This window comes from Camelus bactrianus, chromosome 5, assembly GCF_048773025.1.
Source record: "Camelus bactrianus isolate YW-2024 breed Bactrian camel chromosome 5, ASM4877302v1, whole genome shotgun sequence".
NCBI lineage: Eukaryota > Metazoa > Chordata > Mammalia > Artiodactyla > Camelidae > Camelus > Camelus bactrianus.
Window position 1 is genome coordinate 62,091,447 of NC_133543.1, and position 22,075 is coordinate 62,113,521.

At 35.4% G+C, this 22,075-nt stretch overlaps 1 protein-coding gene across 2 annotated transcripts; it reads left to right on the forward strand.

Annotated features, from left to right (window-relative positions):
- The first annotated feature begins 1,816 nt into the window (after positions 1–1,816).
- DUSP19 (dual specificity phosphatase 19) lies at positions 1,817–22,075 on the forward strand. Of its 2 annotated transcripts, XM_045520423.2 has the most exons (5): positions 1,817–2,254; positions 7,167–7,213; positions 13,621–13,773; positions 18,597–18,762; positions 19,178–22,075. In XM_045520423.2, the coding sequence occupies exons 1-5, from the start codon at positions 2,029–2,031 to the stop codon at positions 19,204–19,206; spliced, it is 621 nt and encodes a 206-aa protein (XP_045376379.1). In that variant the 5' UTR covers positions 1,817–2,028; the 3' UTR covers positions 19,207–22,075. The 2 variants fall into 2 exon arrangements, with proteins under 2 accessions (XP_045376379.1, XP_010958311.2); XM_010960009.3 differs by having other exon boundaries at positions 1,822–2,254; positions 18,597–22,075.

The following is a 22,075-nucleotide window of genomic DNA, read 5'->3' on the forward strand; positions in this document are numbered from 1 at the left end:
ATTTTAGTTCTTATTTCATGAACTAACATAGTTATAGCTTATTTATTTATTGTCTGTGCATCTGCTCCCTCCATTTGGATATAAGTTCCATAAAAGAGGGGACTTTGTTTTTATTCACTGCTATATTCCCAGTGACTATAATAGTGCCTGGCACATAGTAGTTGCTCAATAAATGTTTGTTAAACTATATATAAAATAGATAACAATAAGGTCCTACTGTATAGCATAGGGAACTATATTCAATACCTTGTAATGGCCTATAATGAAAAATAATATGAAAAGGAAATATACAAATATATATGACTGAATCACTATGCTGTACACCAGAAATTAATACAATTGTAAACCATCTATACTTCAATTAAAAAAAAATGTTAACTATAATTATTTTGGGAGCAGGGCAGTATTCCATAGTAAACAAGAGCGAAGGCATTGGACTGAAAGAAATCTAGACTCTACTTGTGGGGCTAAACTTATGATCTGTGCGATGTAGTGTATGATGTTTGCACTCTCTGCATTTGGGTTTCCTCAACTGTAAAATGTAGATGATCATAATACTATATACATAATAGATTTGTGGTGAGATCAAAGGGGATAATATGTGTAAAGCATCATTAAGCACCTGACTGATTACATTAAGAATTTAAAAATTGCTTATAAGCACAGGACATAGCATGTAGTTTGTGCTCAATAGTTGGCAGGGTTTTTTGGATCATTTTATGATAAATATATGAAATGATTTATGGTTAGAGTTGTTTTTGATGAACATGTGATTGTTTAAATGATGCAAAGAATTTCTTGAGTTCTTCATTTTAGAGTGCTCTGTAGTTAGCCTGGGCTGATATCGCACTCTTTTCAACAGGGAGAAATTAGGTTTATTTTAATTTTAAGTCAGAAAGTTTCAATAACAACAAAAATTTTAATATGCTGTGCTGTGAATTAGTGTTCTTTAAGTGCAACTTCTTCACTTGATACATGTATTTACACATTGTGTCTAAGTCCATTTAAAATTGCATTTGATTTTAAGTGGGGTAAGAAAATTTTCTATTTAAATGAATCTCGTAATTTCTTTTGTAAAACAATCATCCTTTTGTAATCAGAATCATTCTGTAATTGATTTTGTAATCAATCAGTTTTGTAAGTTTGGAAGTTTGCATCCCCAATTTCTGAAACTGTGTATGAAAGGACTTGCTCCAATTGTTCTTACAAACAGTATATATTTATTGCACAAAGGCTTCTTCAGTACTTTTACTGATAATGAAAATGTTGACGGGAAGTCAGAAGATACACGTGATAAGCCCTTGTTAATCTACATATAGAAACAATGAAAACATTAAAAATAAGAAAATTACTTTTGCATATTTTATTTAAATTGTTACCTCACAATTCTACACTTTTTTTAAATCTAGTCAATGTTCCTCTTGACAGTAACAGTAGAGAGAGGAAACGTGAAGAACATGAGAAGCGAAGAGTAACTTTTAACGTCTGCTGTAACCCCCCTGGATTAGCCTAAACGCAGGCGGGCGGCGCAGGTTCTGCGAAGCAGGAAGGTTTGCACTGAGACTCCGCCGCCTTCTGGAGCAGGGGGGATACCCAGGTCAGTACCACAAATGACGTCGACCGAACATATCCAGAAAACCACTGCTTTTAAGGAGAGAGGAAATGTCAGCCTTCTCTCCCACTAAGTCTTATATTTTACCATTCTGCGTGAATAGCAAAGCTAACTTTAAATAGTAACAATAAGAAAACTCTTAGAAGGGATACGTAATTTTCGGCGGACCGGAAGAAGAAGCAGCAACCAATCGGCGCCCGTTTCTCAATGGCCAATCAGGTTTCCGCTTACATCGCGGCGTTGGGAAAAGCGGAGCTGATCCCCTCTGCCCGCTGGCGTGTGCCTGCTCCCGTTACCTGCGGGGCAGTGTACACATGAGGCTGTGTTTGTTACCTGAACACTAAGGGAAGAGCCGTTCGGCCCTTCACTGTGCTGGCTGGATTTGCTTGTGTTTGTTCCTAGTCACTGCTCATGTAATGCACTCCCTTAACCAGGAAATTAAAGCATTCTCTCGGAATAATCTCAGGAAGCAATGCACCCGGGTGACAACGCTAACTGGAAAGAAAATTATAGAAACGTGGAAAGATGCCAGAATTCATGTTGTGGAAGAAGTAGAGCCGAGCAATGGGGGAGGTTGTGGTTACGTGCAGGACCTTAGCTTGGACCTGCAAATTGGCATTATTAAGCCATGGTTGCTCCTGGGTGAGTATACTGATTTGCCACTAAGTCAGTGAATTCTTTTAACCATATTACTTTATCGCTTTTCTCCCTAATAACTATGTACATAAGAAGCATAGATTCTCGTTGCACATAGCACCTGGTATGTGAATTTTAGAAAAGTTTTCTTCCTGTTTTTCTAGATTCTTTGGAAGATAACACATTGCTGTTGTATTTTCTTGGATTATAAAATTATACAGCCTTAAACGATTATCAGATTAATAACACTATAAGTGACAAGTTATAGAAAAGTTAATACTTGAAAAGACAAGTGTTTGTTTGCCTGCTCTGCTGTTACCAACCATATGAAGTGCATGCCTCCTGTGGGCACATCTGTTCATGTTGTCTGTTTTTAGAGTGTTAAGGAGAAGGTGAGTTGTTATTTTATAGCTATGAGTCTGATGGTTTATGAATTCTTGTATTGTGGAAAATACTGATTCCCTACATGAAGCATAAGCCACAAATAGCAAATGAAGCAGTTATAAAAGTGCAAGCCTGTTTTTTTGGCAAGAATATGATATGGTATTCTTTAAAAAATAATCAACAATGTTTTCAAGTAGGTTTCAATTTTTTTTAAATTTATGAATACAGAAGTTAAGACTTATAAAGATGATGATTTGTCAATATTTATGCAGCCAAGCCACTCTTGAGTGAAAAGAACAGTGAACTGGGAGTCAGAAATAGCCATAGTACACTTAAGGTACTATGTGAAGTGCACACAGCATCTCATTCCTTTTCAAAACTCTGTGAAGTAGGGATCATCGGCTCCATTTTACACATGGGAACTGGATTTAAGATTGGTTAAGTAACTTGCACAAGGTAACGCACCTAGTAATAACAGAGCTAGGCATCAAGCTCAGGTCTGATACACTCCTGCTCTCCGTTGTCCATAGACTGTCTCCGTGTCCAGGCTTTCAGATGGGCTAGTGTTAAGTCATTTATTCTCTCTGGTCCTCCAAAAAACCATCTGTAAAGCTGAAGTAACAGTATCTGATGATCTTATAGGGTTGTCCTGAGGTTGTTGCCAAAGTTTTTTGAAACAAATCAATTGCAGTACACACGAGTTATTGTATTATGTATTATATAAATTGTTACATAATCTGTCGTTAAATTCACTGACTAAATAGTCTCCAGTTAATTTCTGCAGCCCAGTGACAAATTAAGTGGGTCCTTTAGCTAGTCTAGAAGGTTCACTTAGGATTTGCACGCCAGTTCTAGGAAAGGAAATCTGTCCCTGCACATTTTTCGGTTATTTGGCTATAGTAATAATGGTTTGAAATAATTACGGTAGAATTTTAAAATATCATTCACCCTTTCAGAGTCTTCATGAGCTTTGCTTGTTATTTTTTTTTTTATCTCAACTTATTCAAAGTGAGCTGATCCAGGTAGTGTTCTCAAATGGGCATTGGAATCCTTCCAGGATCTTGGGAAAGTGCTGGGAGGGACTTCTGAAACTAGTGTCCTGTCCCGTCCCCCCCCCCCCCCCCCCCCGCTCTGGACCAGGAAATGCGATATTCATCCGGTACAACCTCCTTTCTTCTGAGAGGTAGAGGAACCTTTTTCTGCCCAGTTACAAGTGCCTTATTCTGAGGGACCTATGGAGGGTTACATCTAAAATTCTTCCACTGAATGATGCAGGGGTTGTTTCTAAGTTGCTTCAAAGAGCTTCCTTCATCTCTTCAAAGCAACAAAGCCCACCTAGCACTATACAAAACTAACATTTGTTTTTGATGGGGAATAAAGAAAAAGGAAAGCTGTAAAAATATAATGTCTTTTTAAGTTAGCTCATAAATTCACCTAAGCTTCTGCATTTCAAAAATCTTACATAGGCCTTTGAACTACCTAACAGATTGACGAAAGATCTTAATCAGTGAGTCTTTTTGTCCCAGGTTTTTCAAGTTATATTTTTACAACAATAAATCACTAGGACTTTTCTTCAATTTGATTTGTGAAAGTGGAAAATTCCATTACCTCTTAAGTAGCAAAAAGGTGCACTTAAAACTTGTTACATCCATTCTGTTAAGGCCCAACTGGTGACATTTTGAGACCTTGTCTTCAATTCTAGGTGAAAATCTTGGGATCCTTTATAAGGCTAAAGAGGATATCTGGTATCTAGGAAGCCTAATATCTTTAGGAGGCAGATAATACATTACATTTGTATAGCTCTTTATTTTGTAAAATTCTTTCACAAATATTATTTTACCTTACCTGTACAGTAATTTAGGCCCCTGGTTCTCTTCATTTATGAATTTTCACTCCTATAAATTTTCTCAAATGAAACATTTCTCTTTGGAATATTATTTATGTCCATTGTCAGTAATGTAATAATATCTTTTTTGGTTTGTTTCAGTAAATATCTTGGGTTGTTTTGTGATGATGAAAATAGAGATTTGTAAGTTAATGCATGCTACATCAGAATTATGCAATGTTTGGTATTTTTATGAGAAAATCTCTTAAAAAATAGACATAGGATTCTGGAGATCTTCTGTAGCCTGTTTTTTTTATGATGCATATATTATGATTGCAAAACACTGAACTTACTGGAAGTTCCAACTCCAATAGCATGTAATATACTTTCTAAATCAGTTACTTTATCTGTAATAGTTCCATAATAATCCTTGGCTAAGGTAATGACTATTAGTGGTTTGTAAGTATCAATGTGAAATATAACTGAATTATAATAATAATTATTATTACTTCTATTATTATTATTATACTTCTTTGTTTAGTTGTGGTCCTATTCATCAAATTTTTTTTTGTTATTTAAAAAATTATCATACAGTTAAAATTGATTTGCTATTTAGTTCTATGAAGTTTAACACAGTTATAGATTCATGTTGCCACTGTTAAATTCGTAACATTCTTAATTGACATTTGTTTTAAAATCTTATTTAAGATCGTTTATAAAAGGATAAGATTCTACTGTTTCAAAACAAAGGTTTAAATAACACATTGTTTTAATGATTTACAGCGTTTTTTTAATGAAAAGTATTTTTCTAATAGAAGTTTAACACAAGACTGCAACACAAGGCAACTATTTAAAATTGGAGAAAAGCTAATTTTTTTTTATTGAAGTACAGTTGATTACAATGTGTCAACTTCTGGTGTACAGTACAGTGTCCCGCTCATGCTTATACATACATGTATTTGGAAAAGCTAATGTCTATATCTAGAATTTAGAGAGAATTAACATGAACTGAATACTACCAAATGTTAAATGAAACACACAAGCCAATTACCTGAAGTCCATTTGTGCTGACAAATTATTCCTCACACTATTAAATCTCATATAATTTTCTTATTCTTTAAAAAGGTAGAACATGCAAGTTGCTTTTTTGTCTCAAGAATACTAAATTTGTATCAGTATATTCATATTCTGGAAGTTACTTTCAAATTATAACAGCCAACTCTGGAATATAAGTGACCTGTTCTGTTTGGTGTGTGTGTATTTAATAGAAATGATGGAGACATCTAGCTTTGATAAATATAATAATGACAGTTTAGGGTTAAAAAAAGAAGTTCATTCGTACATGTTTCATTCTTCTGCTGTTTTAAGAAGTAGACAGAGTAGGATTATTATTTAAAAGATAATATGCATATTAAACCACCAAATTTCATTTAACTTATTTGAACCATTTTTCGCTCCTGGAGATGAATAGGACTTCCTACGGAAACTGAGAAATTATTTTGATTATGAAGTATTTCAAATGTATAAAAATTACAGACTACACTATAACAGACAATTACATATCCACCATCCAGCTTTAAAAAATGTTAATATTTTGATAGGCTAACTTTTAAGTAGAATAAAGTCAAATGTAGACTCAGTAAGAGCCTGTAAGCTTCGTATTATCAAAAGAATGTAAGCCAACCAGCATACTTGCTGGCCTTCCAGCTACCTAAAATCACAGTATAGAAGCTGGCAAATTTCCCAGATAGGTAAGGTAAGAAAAATATTGTTTATGGAAATGGAATCTAATTCAGGAAAGTAAAATACTTGAAGTCTTTAAATAATAACTGCACTATTTTTCCAGCTGTGTAACTCACTTTATTTTAACTAGCTATTCTCCTCTATCAACTTGCTTATTAACTAGAGTCAAGTTACTTACCAAGTGTGGGAGATCTGGAAAGCCAACTTTGACAGGAAGAAACTGTGAAAGGGCTCAGCCCTAGTGGTGGTACAAGAATGTGGGTGGAATTCTGTAAACCAGTAGTGTTTGTTCTAAGCTACTGGGTGTGTTACCAGGCCAGCTGGCACTAAATCATTTTTTGGGTGTCTTTTTTAAGTTACAAAAGAAATAGATACTTGTTGTCAAAAGTACAAATGAGCATAAAGAAAAAAAACTACGCATAATCCTACTGTTAACATTTTGTCCTATAACTTTCTATCCATTTTAAAACATATACATATTTTTTTGTTTTTACAAAAATGGTTGATATTTTGTAACCTGCTTTTATCACCTAATATATTGAGAATTTATTTCCATGCCATAAATATCCTACATTTCTCATGACTATGGGCTGTTTATATTTCACTACATAATTATACTATCTTTAATAAAACCCAACGTGTATTATTGGGTTTGGTTGGGTTGTTTTGTTTTGTTTTGTTTTGTTTGTATTACAAATGATATGGTGATGAACATCCTGATAGTTAATCCTTGCAATATCCAGGACTTTTAGGAAAAAATCCTAGTAGTGGGATTTCAGAATACAGGAGTGTATACAAGATGAATATTTTTTGATGAATATTCCTGAATTATCTTCCAGAAGGTTGGACTGAGGTCCTCCCAAGTTGTATTTCTTAAGAGAAATACCTCACAGAATTGTTGCAAAAGTTGGATAAAAAGTGAGGATGACTTTTTATGTTCAAGGTGATATGTTTTATTTATTATAGGATCACAAGATGTTGCTCATGATCTGGAGACACTGAAAAAGCACAAGGTAAAAAGAAATGCTTCACGTCTGACACCATATATAGGAAGTATTTTAATTGTTAAACTTGTTTAGGAAAAACTGTATTGGTGCATTTCAGAGTTTAATCGGTAAGATTTGGCTATTACTTTAATAAAGGTGCAAAAATTATCACACGTAATTCAAATATGTGAATCTGTAGTCCACCTTTCCAGTTTTATATTCTCTCAGTCTCCCTTCATGTATCCTCATGAACCTGACTTTGCAGCCACATCTTCCTGCCTCTGCTTATGTAGTTCCTCTATGTGGGATAGACTTTCTCTTCTTCTCTTCTTGTCCAATATCTACCCATGCCTTGAGTCTCAACTCGTGTACCACTTTTCCCCCAATGTCATCTCTTCCCACCTTCCCCCATATAACTAATGTGATTTATTACTTATTTCAATATATATTGAAAAAAAATGTTTAGATATCTTCTGTTTTGTCAAGCACTATTTCAGCGTCATGGAATTGCTATGGTTCAAGGAGTACAAGGATTCTTGTTCACATGAAGCTTATGATCTGAAGGGCAGAGAGAGGAAGACAAATAAGCAGCTACAGTACAGTGTATCGTGTGCTTTGATGGGGACATGCAGGGTGCTCTCGGAGAACACAGGGGATGATGCCCTTAACCTGTGTTTGTTTGGGTTGGGTTGGGGATAGTAAGGTCTTCTTGGAGGAAGTGATACTGAAGTTTTGTTTTGAAGAGGGTGAGGAGGGAGCAGACGGAAGAGTGTTCAGATAGAAGAAATGGTGTGGAAGGCCCAGAGGCAAGAGAAAGGCTGATGCGTTCAGGGACAGAAAAGAAGTTTAGTTACCCTGGAATAGAGAGTATAAGAAAGAAGCATACCAGGAGATGAGGTGGGAGATGTAAGCATGGATCAGATCACAAAAGTCCATGTAAGCCAGAGTAAATTGTTTAAATTGATATAAAAGACAGTGGAAAGCCATTGAAAGGCTTTATCAAGGAAAGTAACAGGATCAAATTTGTCTTTTAGAAAGATAGCTCATTAGAGGCAGTGTGGGAAACAGGTTGGAGGGCTGCTCAAGCTAGAGATGGGGAGACTAGCTATGAAGCTGGGGGGGCCATCTAAAAATAGATGATGGTGGCTGAGATCAGGATTCAGTCAGGGTAGAGAGAGGTGGATGGATTTCAGGGATTTTTAAGAGGGTAGAATTCTCACAATTTACTGATTGATTACCTTTGGGACAGGGTCGGGGGAGGACAAAATTAAGGAAGGAGGAGGAGTCAAAGCTGATATGCAGCTTTCTTGGGTTACTTAGTAGGGTTGGTGTCATTCTATGAGATATGGAGCAAAGTAGGGGGAGCAGATTTTGCAGGAAAAATAGTGAGCTCAATTTTGAATATTTTAAATTTCAGATGATGTGGATAATCTTGGTAAAGTTATTCACTAGACAGTGTGGGTATATGGGGTCTGAGGTTTAGGAGAGAGGTAAAACTATAGATTCAGGAATCTTTAGCTTATAAGTAGTGATTCAAATTTTTGGAATAGATGAAATCACCTGGGGAAAGGCAAGCAGAGAAGGCCCACAGCAGAACCCAGAGTGATACCAACCTATAGGGAACAGTCAAAGGAAGAAGAATCTGCAGTAGGAAAGAAGGTACTATAAGGGATTGTAGGAAAGTGAAGAAAAAAAAATAAGATTGTGGCATACGGAAGCCAAAGTAGAGTGTTTTGTGGAGGAAAGAGCAGTGTCAGATGCCAGCAAAAGTGTGAGTACAATTGGGGCCAAATTACATCAATTGGACTTTACAACAAAGTTGTTAGTGACTTTAGTGGGAACAATTTCATTTAAATTGGAGGCCCAAGCTAGCTTTCAAAAGATTGAGAAGTGGAGGAAATGATGGCAGCAAAGAAGGGGGGAAGAGGTGATGGGATCAAACCAGAAAGATGGGAGAGTTTTGAGCATGAATAAAGCTGATGGTAGAGGAAGGAATTGAAAGTATAGGGAAGCAAGAATTGTGGCTTGAGGGCGATGCCAAGAACATAGGAAGCAGTGTGACCCCAAACACAGGTATTGGACTGGACCTTATAAAGGATGTGGGAGCACATCATCTTCTGTGTGGCAGAAGGCAGAAGGAAAGGGTGAATGCAGGTGTGGGCCAAGTTATTAAGTTTGATGGTCAGATTTGATGGTAAGGGTTCCTATGTGATAACTTCTCTTTTTACTGTAAAGTAGTACTTGAGGTGATCTGCTGGGAGTCAGGAAGAGATGGTAAGGTTGAAAGGTATTAGGAGAGTAGAGAAAGTTTGAAAGAGCTGATACAGGGTATGAGAGAGAGCCTACTAGGAAAATGCAGTTGCTAAGCATTGCTGTTTCAGGAGAGGTTGGCTGTCATGAATTAATCATAGCTTGAACTGCAATTTGTGTGACTTTTTTCTGGCAATGCTTAGTGGTCTGGGTATAGAGGGAACTTTTACCAGACAAGTGCTGAGGAGGTGGACTCTGGACTGTAAGCTGAATAGCAAAGGAAGTGAAGGCAAAAGAGGCTGATAGATGAGAAGAAAATAGATCAAGGAGTTGATGGTTCTTGTGAGATGGAGGGGGAGTAACTGAGTGAAAGCTGGAAGATAAGAATGGGATGCCTTAATTAGTGGTATCCCAGCTGGAGCAGTTCTGGACATTGGTCTTGAAGCAATGTGATGGAAGGGGAGTGGCGATGAAGGTCATTGGTGATGAGGTAATCAGGGACCTGTTAAACCTAAGTGAAAATTGACGTCACTCATGATTGGTAGTGTTTGAGATAGGACTCAGAAAACGGGATGAGATGCCCAAGGAACACAGGGTAGAAGATGGAATAATCAGCTGTATGAACCTCAGGGAGCAAGAATTTTTACTGGAGAGTGGAAAAGAAGTGATTTCAAACAGGAAGTAGCCAAAAGAATGCAACCATGCTGCTCACCCACGACATAAATGGGCTGCTAGGCCCCTTTCTAGGTGCAGGAGACATAGACATAAACAAGCAGTAAGGTCCTTGCTCTTAAAATATACTTTTAGTTGAGAGTAAGTTCTCTGAAAGAATTGAAACAAGGCAATGAGAGGAGTGGCAGTCGGGGGTATTACATTTCAACTGAGACCTTATGCGAGTCAGCCTTGCTTAAATTAGGGAAAGAGCACTTCAGGCTGAGAGAATAACAAACGTGAAGGCTCTGGGGGAGGGTGGGAAAAGTTCAGTAATTTGTTCCTTCCATCTGGTCCCATAACACTTTGTTCTTCTTCTATAGCTCTTAACGCTCTACTTTTTAAAATTGAAAAAAATTTTTAAAAATTGAAGTATAGTCAGTTTACAATGTTGTGTCAATTTCTGGTGTACAGCATAATGTTTCAATCATACATATACATACATCTATTCCTTTTCATATTCTTTTTCATAATAGGTTACTGTAAGATATTGAATATAGTTCCCCATGCTATACATTAAAAACTTGTTATCTATTTTATATGTAGTAGTTAGTATCTGCAAATCTTGAGCTCCCAATTTATCCCTTCCCACCCCCTGTTCCCCCAGTAACCACAAGTTTGTTTTCTATGTGAGTCTGTTTCTGTTTTGTAAATAAGTTCATTTATGTCTTTTTTTTTTTTTAGATTCCACATATAAGTGATATCATACGGTATTTTTCTTTCTATTTCTGGCTTACTTCAACTTCACTTAGAATGACAATCTCCAGGTCCATCCATATTGCTGCAAATGGCATTATTTAATTCTTTTTTATGGCTGAGTAGTATTCTGTTGTAGAAATATACCACAACTTCTTTATCTAGTCATCTGTTCATGGGCATTTAGGTTGTTTCCATGTCTTCACTATTTTATATAGTGCTGCTATGAATACTGGGGTGCATGTATCTTTTTGAATTAGAGTTCCCTCTGGATATATGCCTAGGAGTGGGATTGCTGGATCATATGGTAAGTCTGTATTTAGTTTTTTAAGGAATCTCCATACTGTTTTCCATAAGGGCTGCACCAAACTGCATTCCCACCAGCAGTGTAGGAGGGTTCCCTTTTCTCCACTCTCTCCAGCATTTGTCATTTGTGGACTTTTGAATGATGGCCATTCTGACTGGTGTGAGGTGATACCTCATTATAGTTTTGATTTGCATTTCTCTGATAATTAGTGATACTGAGCATTTTTTCATGTGCCTGTTGGCCATTTGTATGTCTTCATTGGAGAATTGCTTGTTTAGGTCTTCTGCTGATTTTTGGATTGAGTTGTTTGTTTTTTTGTTATTAAGTTGTATGAGCTGTTCATTTACTCTGGAGATTAAGCCCTTGTCAGTCACATCATTTGCAAACACCTCTACTTTGTGTCATTACTGTTAGTGAACATGTTTTCCCCTCCTCTGTTATTTAGCAAACTTCTAGGGAATTAGAGATCTTGTCTGACTTATCTTTGCTGCCCACAGCTCTAAGGAAAAAATTTAATTGAATTGAGGCTGAGAATTTTATGTGATCAACGCTTGCAATTAATTTCTCCAAGGAAATAACTACTAACCAATTTGTTAACTAATTTGATATGTTTACTTGTCAGTGCACTTATTTGTGTTTAAACCAGACTCTCCTTGTTTTGTTGTAATAATAACTGCGTGACAATAAGAGATAATGGCCTGTATTTAATAAGGATATGAGAATGACTGTATTTCCTAATAGGAACCCTCTTAGATCAATATTTTAACATAAGTAGAACAAGTTTTAGAGTCTTGCTTATGTGAATAAATTAATATTTCTCAGAGTAAAAATGAAAATTAGAAAAACTGATAAGTGTTTTCATTGGCAAGTGTTTCATTATCTAGTCTTTCTTATGCTGCACTAGTTCAAATTCACTTTCATCCTGATGATGTGAACCAAGCTGCTGTTTAAAAGATTGTTCTGTCTCTGTACATATGACCCTGTTAGATGCTTGGAAGAAGGAAAAGCAAGCTGAGCAGCTGAATTTCTAGGAAAATTTAAGGATGCTGCAAAACCAAATTATTGATTTAAATGCATGGTGCATTCGAAAGAGGTATCTTAGGATTTAAGTTAAGTGCAATAACTAATAGAAATTCTCTTGTGGAGGATCATTTCAGAAATGCCTATAGGAATTTCATTTTAATGTTTAGATACGGTAATAGTAGATGCTTTATTAATGAGTGCCTGGTGTGCGCCAGATAAAGCACAATGGAGGATAGAAAACCAAGTGTAACATTAAGTGTTCCAAGTTATTTACTGTTGTATTGTTTATAATAGCAAATTATTGGTAACAACCCACATTTCCATCAGTAGGGAATTGGTTAAATGAACGATAGTACACACACATGACAGAATACTATATAGCTTTTAAAAAGAACTCAAAAAGGGGTCTCTAAATACTGATATGAAAAGATCTCCAGGACATTTTTAAATGGGAGAAAAGAACCCCGAGGTGCTACCTTTGTGAAAGAAAGGGAGTAAATAAAATATTTGCATAAAGAGACTCTAAAAGAATATACAAGAAAATAGCAAAGGTGGTTACCATTAGGGTGGGAGATAATGGAGTGGAGAGGGACATAGTGAGAGCAAGACTTCTTAATGTTTCTTTTTTAATAATGTTTTGATTTTGAACCAGTTCAAAAAATAATTTTTTGATAATGCCCAAATGTGAAGGATGTAATTTTTGATCCATTTAGCCTTTGAATTCTCTTAATGGACTTTCCACATGGCTCCTTCCATTTGCTTGGTGGACTCTAAGAAAGGGGCTCGAATGCATAGATGGAGTGGGAGGTTGCTTATGTGTACCATTTAAAAGAAAATATTTTTATAACCATCCCTTCTTCCAGCCAGACTAATTCTTCAGAATTTCTGGGTTTGAGACCCTGTGGCACTGATATTTTTTAAAAGCTTGCTGGGTGGTTCTGATGTGCAGCCACACTTGAGAACATTTATACTTGCAAAGAATACAAAAGGAAAACGGGGAAATAATTATTGAAAGGGAAGTTGTAGGCTACTGATTCATTTCTCTTAATTAAGTTTTTTAGTATGGACATTCATTGATTATTCCAACAAATATTTTAAGTACTTTCTATGCTAAGGGTACCGCTCACTCACAATGTTTACTTACAATAGTGAGTAAGCCAAACATGGCCCCTACCCTCATGGAGTTTCTAGTACAGTGATGCAGACACACAATCCCTGAGTGATAAGGGCTATATGAGGGCATGTAGAGGGTGCCAGGGAAGTATATAGAAATAGCACTTCTGGTAAGGGATGAGGTAATCAGAAAGGGCTTCCTGAAGGAAGTGTTATTCAAGTGAGTCATGCTTAAATTGTTTGTTCTTGTTACAGATCTTAACATCTCAGTCTCTGTTTAATTAACCTAATTAATGAGAATTTTTAAAAAATCATCTTCTTTTTTCTCTTTAAGGTGACTCATATTCTCAATGTTGCATGTGGAGTTGAAAATGCTTTCCTTGGTGACTTTATATATAAGAGTATTTCTATATTGGATTTGCCTGAAACCAATATCCTGTCTTATTTTCCAGAATGTTTTGAATTTATTGAACAAGCAAAATTGAAGGTAAGTTTTGTTTCAATCCACAGTTCTTCAAAAGCAGAAATTTAAGTGAGTCCACTATCCAATTCTTCATGTAATGAGTATGTAGAGAACCATTATGAAATTTCCCCTTTAATAATATTTCATTAATTCCTACAACTCTTTAGTTCTCCAATTGCTTTTTTTCAATGAGATATTTACTTTTAACTTTAATTTTTCATCTTATGCCTTCCTGAGAAATGTTAGGATTTAAAATTTTCCACTTATAGAATTTTCCTCAGTATATATGTACTTAGACTTCCTTAGATGGCTTATAACCACCTGCCCTCTGACCAGTTTGCAAGGGAATCAGGTGAACTGTGGGACAGGCTGATCTAGTCCTCTTACTGTATTTATGAAGATCAATATGTATTCATCTTTGTGGCTAAGGTAGTCATTGTGAATCTATGCATTTTTAACAATAGAACTCTAGGGCATTCTGAGGAGTAAATGTATATTGCTTTACTGAGATTGCATGAAAATGTTTGTCAGAAGCTGTCCATTGGTTCTCTGACTTTAGACGACCTACAGACAATACAGTAATTCAATCTTGGTATTGTATCCAAGTCAACACTCTGACAGGCAGGGCTTCTAGGTTGGCTGTTACCAAAAATTATACCTTGAAATGACATCATTTTTAGTCAGCGTATAGGTCTTATAAAATTTACGTTGCGATAAACAGATGGAAATGCAGAAGCACTTACAGAGAAAAGTTAACTGTCTTGGAGCACCTGACAGTTAATAACAGTTAATATTAGAATTCAGCTTAATTAAATTCTAGTGATTCCCTTCTACCTTATCACCTTTCCTTTCTGCCTCCCTCTCCCTTCCTTCTCTTCATTTAGTAATATTTGTTGAGTGCCGTATGTGCCCAGCACTGTCCTAGATACCTTCCTTTAGATTACTAGGAAAATATAAAACTATTCAGTCTTATTTAATAGCAGACATTTGGATGAAAGAAAAGGCAGAGATTTTCTGATTCAAAACCTAATATTGGCTAGTCTGTCCCCTTGCGAAAAATCTTAAAGTCTCTAGATTGTCGCATTCCAGTGTGCCAGCTAATAGTGATAAGATAAAAGTGATAAAGTTTCTGTATTACCTGCTTTTCTAAGGAGATACAGGATATGCCTTAGATGGTAAAGGAAAAGTGCAGACATCATCCATATTCATATCTGTGTCAGAAGATATGTATATGTTGCAAGTAAAAAGTGGAAAGTTAATTAAAATGGTCCTTAGCTTAGGTTTCCCAAAAAACAGAACCTGAGGCAAGGATTAAGAGCTGATGCTTCATTTGAGAGGTGCAGTGAGAGTGAGAAGAAAGGGAAGTGGTCGGGAAAGGATGAGCAGCAGTGTAAGATGAAGTGCTTACCCTGCTGAGCACAGCTTCACAAGGAGCTGACAGTGAAATAGCTGGGTGCTCAGCAGGGTGGTACATCTCTGGGCAGGGAGTACAACAAAACTGCACCTCCATACAGATTTGGGAAGGGAGAGAAGAGAGAGAATTTATCTGCCTGGCTCTCTGTCAACCCCTGTTTCCCACTGGCGAAAAAGTTTCCCCACGGAGAGGTAACTAACCCTGCAATTCCAGGTGATAACTCCTTCAGCAGTCACCTTGGAGCCAAGCCCCAGGCCCTGTGATGGGACTTGCCATCCAAGTTTAGAAGCACGAAGAGAACCCAGAACTCGGGATGAGCCTGTCCAGGCAAAGACTGCTGGTGGGGGAAGAGTCAGGCATTCTTAGGCGAGCAAAACTTGGTGGGCCTCAAGGAAGCAGTCAGCCACAGAAGTAGCAGCTGAAGCGGAGCAAACTGAGGATCCGGGAGGGGATGGTATCAGGAGAATCTGCATAAGATGACTCTACTACAAGACGTATTAGAATTCCATAGTACATTCTAAATTACCAAGCCTTAGGTTTTATACTGGAATCTTAGCCTCAGCCAATATTTCCTTACCCTGAAAACTCTTTATGGTTTAGTTTAATATAGATTTAGTTTTAGCAATAGAATTCTTGAATCGTCTTCATTCATTTTTTTTCTAAAAGAGATCCCTTCATGATACTGCCTAATATATATGCAAATATTATTAGATGTCATACTCAGTGAGTTGCATATTTCAAAACTACCTTTCTAGGCCCTAGTTTGTAGTTTTCATCTTTTACATACAGCTGCCAGATGGAATGTCTTCCATTTTCCCATGTCTTTCCTCATTTCCCTCTGTACTTGCAAAACTGTGTTTGGTTTCTCCGCCTTCTTCTGTCTCTGCCTAATGCATTATTTGTCAGGTGTATGCCCAAAGGGACAGAAATATGCATGAGAGGGAAGTAGTAAGGGAACCTCCATAGCCTCGAGAGTTCTTTGAGGAATATTTACTTGGCCCCCTTTTTTTATGTACACAAGGTTTTGTTTGTTAGTATGAAAATGTATATTTGATATTCCATGTTTATTATTTATAAGATGTGATTTAAAAAACATGATGTAAGTCATTTATAACATTGTAGAAAAATTGGAAAATACAGATAAGTAAAAATTAGGATCACCCACTTCCACAGTTTAGATATAACCGTTGTTAGCATTTTAATGTGTTTTTCTATGTATCAAAAGACTCACTTTAAAAAAGACCTGAACTTAACTCAGTTAATATGTCAAAAAATATGAATTACTTATTCTGAAAAGATGTGAAGGATGCATATTGCTGCCCTCAAAGAGCTGACAGTCTAATTGAAAGACTGTTCATAACTACATGAGAACAAAGCAAGCTAGGTAAATTGGAAATACTACAACATAACTCCTATCTGCTTATAGCAAAATGGTGATTTTTTTAAGAGAATGTTTTCTCAGAAATGCAGAACAAAATTAATTTATTCACTTAGCAAACATTTCTGGAATACCTACTATGTGCCAACATTGCTCTGAGTACTCGACATACAAAGCTGGCTAAGGTACTCCTCCTGCCCTCATCTCAGAAAGAGGCAGGCTTCCTAGAACAGAAGCCAGAGTTAGCTGGACCAAGGAGAGGAGCAGAGACTTTCCAAGTAGAGGACAATAGCAAGTGCAGAAGAAACAACTGCTTTGTAAATTATTCAACTGTCACTACTTGGAGTTCTGGAAAGAGAATATGAAGCCAATAGTTCTGCTGGAAATACTTTCAAGGACAATATGATACCCAAGGAATAATAAAAGGTAAATAGGTAAATTCAGGGGCTGTAGAAACCAACAGAAAAGTAGCTGTTACATAAAGAATGTAAGAGGGAAGAAAATACTAACGTTAAACATTAGCTGAAACTGAATGCACAGTGTATAAAACTGAAAATAAATCATTTAATTTTCAAAAGCATATGTATGGTCATAAAATACAGCTGACTAGTATGCAGTCAGGAAACATTAAAAGGAACACTGAAAGGCATCTTTTATTAAGCTTATGATTCCAGGTTTCTTTGGAGTATCTAATTTGTTCTGAGTTAAAAGAAGTTCATTAATTGTTTTCATTGGTTACTGTAATATGATTTTAAAATGTCTTAAGTTTCATAAAAAAGCTAGTGTACAAAGTGAGAAAAGTTCTTTATATGTATAGTGAATACTTGTGTTTTGCTTTTCTTGTACAGAAACAGTTAATATCTGGAAATGACTCAGAAATTAAGTATAAATATAAGCAAGCAATAGAAATTGTCTTTTTGATATGAACATTTTCAAAATAATTAGCTGGTTTTCTTGGGAATCACCTGCATTTACTGAAATGAGATGCACTTGCAAATTTGCTACAATAGATCTAGGAAAGGAATCTTGCAGCCAATCTATGAATCTAAGAAAACTGCCTTGTAAAAATAAAACAATCCAATAAGCCAGAAACATAGTATTGTTAATGTATGCTTTGGGCAGAGAGTTTTCAGTTGTAAGGTTTTTTCCCCTTTCCCTGTTCCTATCTTTCTTATGTTGTAAAAGAATCAAGAAATGAAGTAGCTCAAATGCCTAGTTCTGTAGGGTGTGCTCACCATTCACTACGTTGCATTTAGGTCATTAACTTTTTAAAGGCCTGAGATAAGCCAGCCTGTATCAGTGCTGATCCATCAGATCTATTACATTCACTATTAATGCAATTTTATCCCCATCAGCATTGGTCTTGCACTGTGTCTCTTTTCACTTGTAAAGTATCATTTGCAAGTTACCTGAAACCTTTTTCATTTATTGGCCTCATGTTGGTGTCTAATTACCTTTTCCACTTCACATTGTCATGAGCTATTTGTGCCACCATTTTACTACCTCATAAGTTTCACTATTTTTTAAGCCACTTCCCTCCAGAATAAAATATATCCAAGGGAAGAACATTTTCTTCCTTGCTAATCATTTTACACAAAGATTTCTAAGCCAGTGATACTAGTTTCTTTATGGGAGCACTATGTCTACCTAGAATTTCTCGAGCTTTCTGTTTAGTTTATGACTATGGTTTTATTTATATTTCCACATATTTTTCCTGTGATTTTTCTCTTAGTTATAGACATGTGGCTACTAAGTTACTGGGCTTTTATGTGTACTTTACTAGATTTTACTTCAGTTTAATAAAAGATACTATTTCAGAATTCCAAGTGCATCATCAAAGCATTTCAATCCTGGGAAGTGGGAAGAAAAAGTATTGGTTGATTGTTTTTTCCACTCATTCCCTACAATGAATTGTATTTTGATGACTGAATGACTTGAATCAAATAAATTGTAAAATGAATATTTTTATTTTATAATTTTAAGTAGTGTAAGAATATATGGTTGATTTAATAATATTAAACAAACAGTGAAGATTTTTGTTTGATTTTATTATAGGATGGAGTGGTTCTTGTTCATTGTAATGCAGGAGTTTCCAGGGCTGCTGCCATTGTAATAGGCTTCCTGATGAATTCTGAAGAAATCTCATTTACCAGTGCTTTTTCTTTGGTGAAAAATGCAAGGCCTTCCATATGTCCAAATGCTGGCTTCCTGGAGCAGCTGCATAGGTATCAAGAGGGCAACGAAAGCACCAAGTGTGACAAAATACAGGAATTAGAAGGGACAACAGTTCATGAATTACATTCTAGCAGATGATGGACAATGGTAATTTCGGAGTTGGTCTCTTTAGCCACCTCTCCCCTCTTTTGGAGAGTAGACTAATACAAATTTCCTTTTCTCTTGGTTTTTTCAAGTGGAAATGGAGGTCAATTGATTGTCTCGAGCTAGTGTATAAATAAATATTCAATTATATCCTGTTCGCTTTGGTATAATAATATGTGATTAGGTGCTTCTTTGATTTGCTAAGGGAAAATAACAATTAATTTCTGTGGAAAGAAAAGTTTTAAATTTAAAATCAATATTAAAGCATGGAAAGATTAAATTGGTTGATTAAAACTTTTGGTATTTTTGTATTCCAGCAACTATTTCCATGAAGGAAAAAACTTGAAGTGCTACAGTGCTACTCCACTTAACTATTTCAGAGGGAGGTAAATTTCTTTGTAAAGAATTTAAGATTAAAAAGCAATACTGTAAACCTCCCCAAAGAGGTAACCAAGATCTGAAGGTTTACACAATAGTTATGTAGTGGTTACAATATTCACTAAATTTTTATGTCCTTTTATGAAAATGTACCCACATTTCATTTTGATTTTTATAATTTAATTATATTCCTTGTGTTTATTTTTTAAGTTTTTTTTATAGCTCTTCTTTCATACATTATTGTGAGCTTATGATTCTTTAATTAGGTGACCTAGTCTCTTACATTGTGTGCTTTTTATTCTGGGTCTCTAGCATTCTATTTTGGGGTCCCATGTCATAACTTTCTGATCTCCTTGGATCTGTGGGAAAATGTTTTATACTGAAAAGTCATTTTTTAATGATTTGGTGTTTTGATTAATGATTTTTTTTTTTGGAGGGGGGGAGGTAATTAGGTTTATTTATTATTTACTTATTTAATGGAGGTATTAGGGGTTGAACCCAGGACCCTGTGCATGCTAAGCACACACTCTACTATTGAGCTATACCCTCCTCCCCCTTAATGATCTGTTTTCTAGTTCAGTATTTCACTAGGGAACACGTTTTTAAGGAAAGAAGGATTATGGTTTTGTAAGAGATTTTAAATATGTTTTTAGAAAGTCTAAAATCATTTACAATTTTATTTCTGGCTAGAGGCTTTGAATGGTTTCTTTTTTTTATTAAGTCTCCATATTGGCAAGGTTGAACTCTGTACATTATGAATTTGCTTAAAGATATTCTTTGAATTATTTAGAATAAAATGTACTTAAAATTAATTATAATAATTAAGAGAGAATTTATTTAACAGCTTTCAAGTAGACTTTCATGACTTAAAAAATACCATTCTCCTCTAGATTTTATTAAGAAAGTCCTGAGCTCTTCTTAAACATACATTATAGAGAGCAAGCATTTTCTTATATGTAAGTTGGGAAGTGCACATTGAGCACATCTATGCATTTGAGAAAGCAGGCTTTCTTATGCTGTCAGGAGCAAAAAACAGAAGTGATAAAAGCAAATTATGTTTCAAGATTGCTTAATAGTCTGACAAGATTCCATCCTATGCAAAGCTATGAACTTTGCTTCTGCTGAGAAGCAGCATAAATGTAATCAACCTACGGTGAGCTGTTTGAAGCCTAACAAGGCAGACAGAATCTTCTTATATATGAGACTGATGTATAATGTCGTCATTATGGTCAATATTGCTGAGGGTTTGCTGGGTGAAACTTTTTCAGTCATATGAAAGCATTTATTTTAATACATTTGCTATTGCTATTTAGTTTTCAGCCATTAAATGTTGTGAACATGAAGCCTTAAAAAGAACTTAATCCTTACGGATAGTATATTAACTATGTCTGTAGTTTGTATGCTTAGCTGTTGCCTGTAGTGACCTGGTTATAATGCAAACACATGTCTTCTGTATCATAAGTGCTTTGAGCATCAATTTTGTTTTCTCTTAAATGATAATAGTTTGTGGTATCTAAAATAAATCAGTGAATGTAATTTAGTCTTTTAAATTAGGGGTACTATGTAAGGCAATGATTGGTCACACATTCAGCATGTTTATTGCACTTCCCATGGATATGTCACTCTGTCATATTTAGCCATTTATAAAAAGGACCTTTATCATTATGAGCCTCTAACTCACATATTGTAAATTTAAAACCCATGTGTACTAAATATAGATCTGTTTTGAGGGAGTGGAAAAAATACTTCAATGAAGCTTTGCCTCTATTTAAAAATAGATTTTCCTGCCATTTTTTAAAGGTATGAGGAAGTGCAAATTATCATTTGTTTTTAAACATTGAAAAGAAATGTAGGGCCTCTCTAGCAATCTGAAAAAGATGAGCAGAACCAAGATACTGGAACGTATGATTGATTGATAAATAAATAAATAACCTACTTATTTTGGGTTAATATCTTTAAATGTTTGCAAACTTTATGCTTTAATACATGTAGGTTTGTGATTACGTATAATTTGAATTGAAGACCCAAGAAAAAGTTAGATTTTTGGAAAATGAAGTAAATATTTTCTTGGATCCTATTGAACAAAATTTGGACTATTATACTAACTCAAAGATTTCAGAGGAAATGGAGTGTAGTATTTCAGACTGTTAATGCAGTTTTACTTTTGCATCCCTTCTTCTCTATTGAATCTTGATTGAAACATATGAATATAGATAGCACTTTGAATTTGTGTGTATGTGTAACCTAGGGAACCTACTTTGATTCTGATTGATAATTCCAGTAGTGGTGAGGAAACCTTCTGAACTGGTCAACATTATTATTAGTAACTCAAATGGTTCAAGTGTATATAGAAGGTCCCCCTCAAAGGTAATTTCTCTAAAGATTCTGGAATGTAACAAGTATAAATCAGAGTATTCTCTTATACCCTTACCCAGTGAATTAACAAATTAACAATTTTATAAACAAAACCATAATACGTTAAAAAAAAAAAACCCAAAATGCAGCACAGTTATTTGATTTTTCCAGGTGACTCTAAATAGTTGATTTTTCTGCCCAAAGGATTCTGAACATAGTTAGTCACCCTGCAGTTATTTATGAATTTAAACCAGAAAATTTTAAAGTTTTGTATTCTTAGGATACATACAATGGCATTTACAGTTAACAAATTTATGGTCTGTTTCTATTGGCATACTTAGAAAAAAACCTTATAGTTAAACTTTTCTATAAGTGAAGCTTTGACTTACTGTTTTGTATCCATATTTATAATGTACCCTTTATTGTTTCTAGGTATTGATATACTTTAATAAAAATAATAAATTTACTATTTCCCCTGTTAA

Coding starts and splice junctions, on each gene's coding strand:
- DUSP19 (XM_010960009.3), top strand. CDS start 2,029: ATGCACTCCCTTAACCAGGAAATTAAAGCATTCTCTCGGAATAATCTC. Junction 2,255..7,166: donor TAAGCCATGGTTGCTCCTGG/GTGAGTATACTG, acceptor TATTTATTATAG/GATCACAAGATGTTGCTCAT. Junction 7,214..13,620: donor AGACACTGAAAAAGCACAAG/GTAAAAAGAAAT, acceptor TTTCTCTTTAAG/GTGACTCATATTCTCAATGT.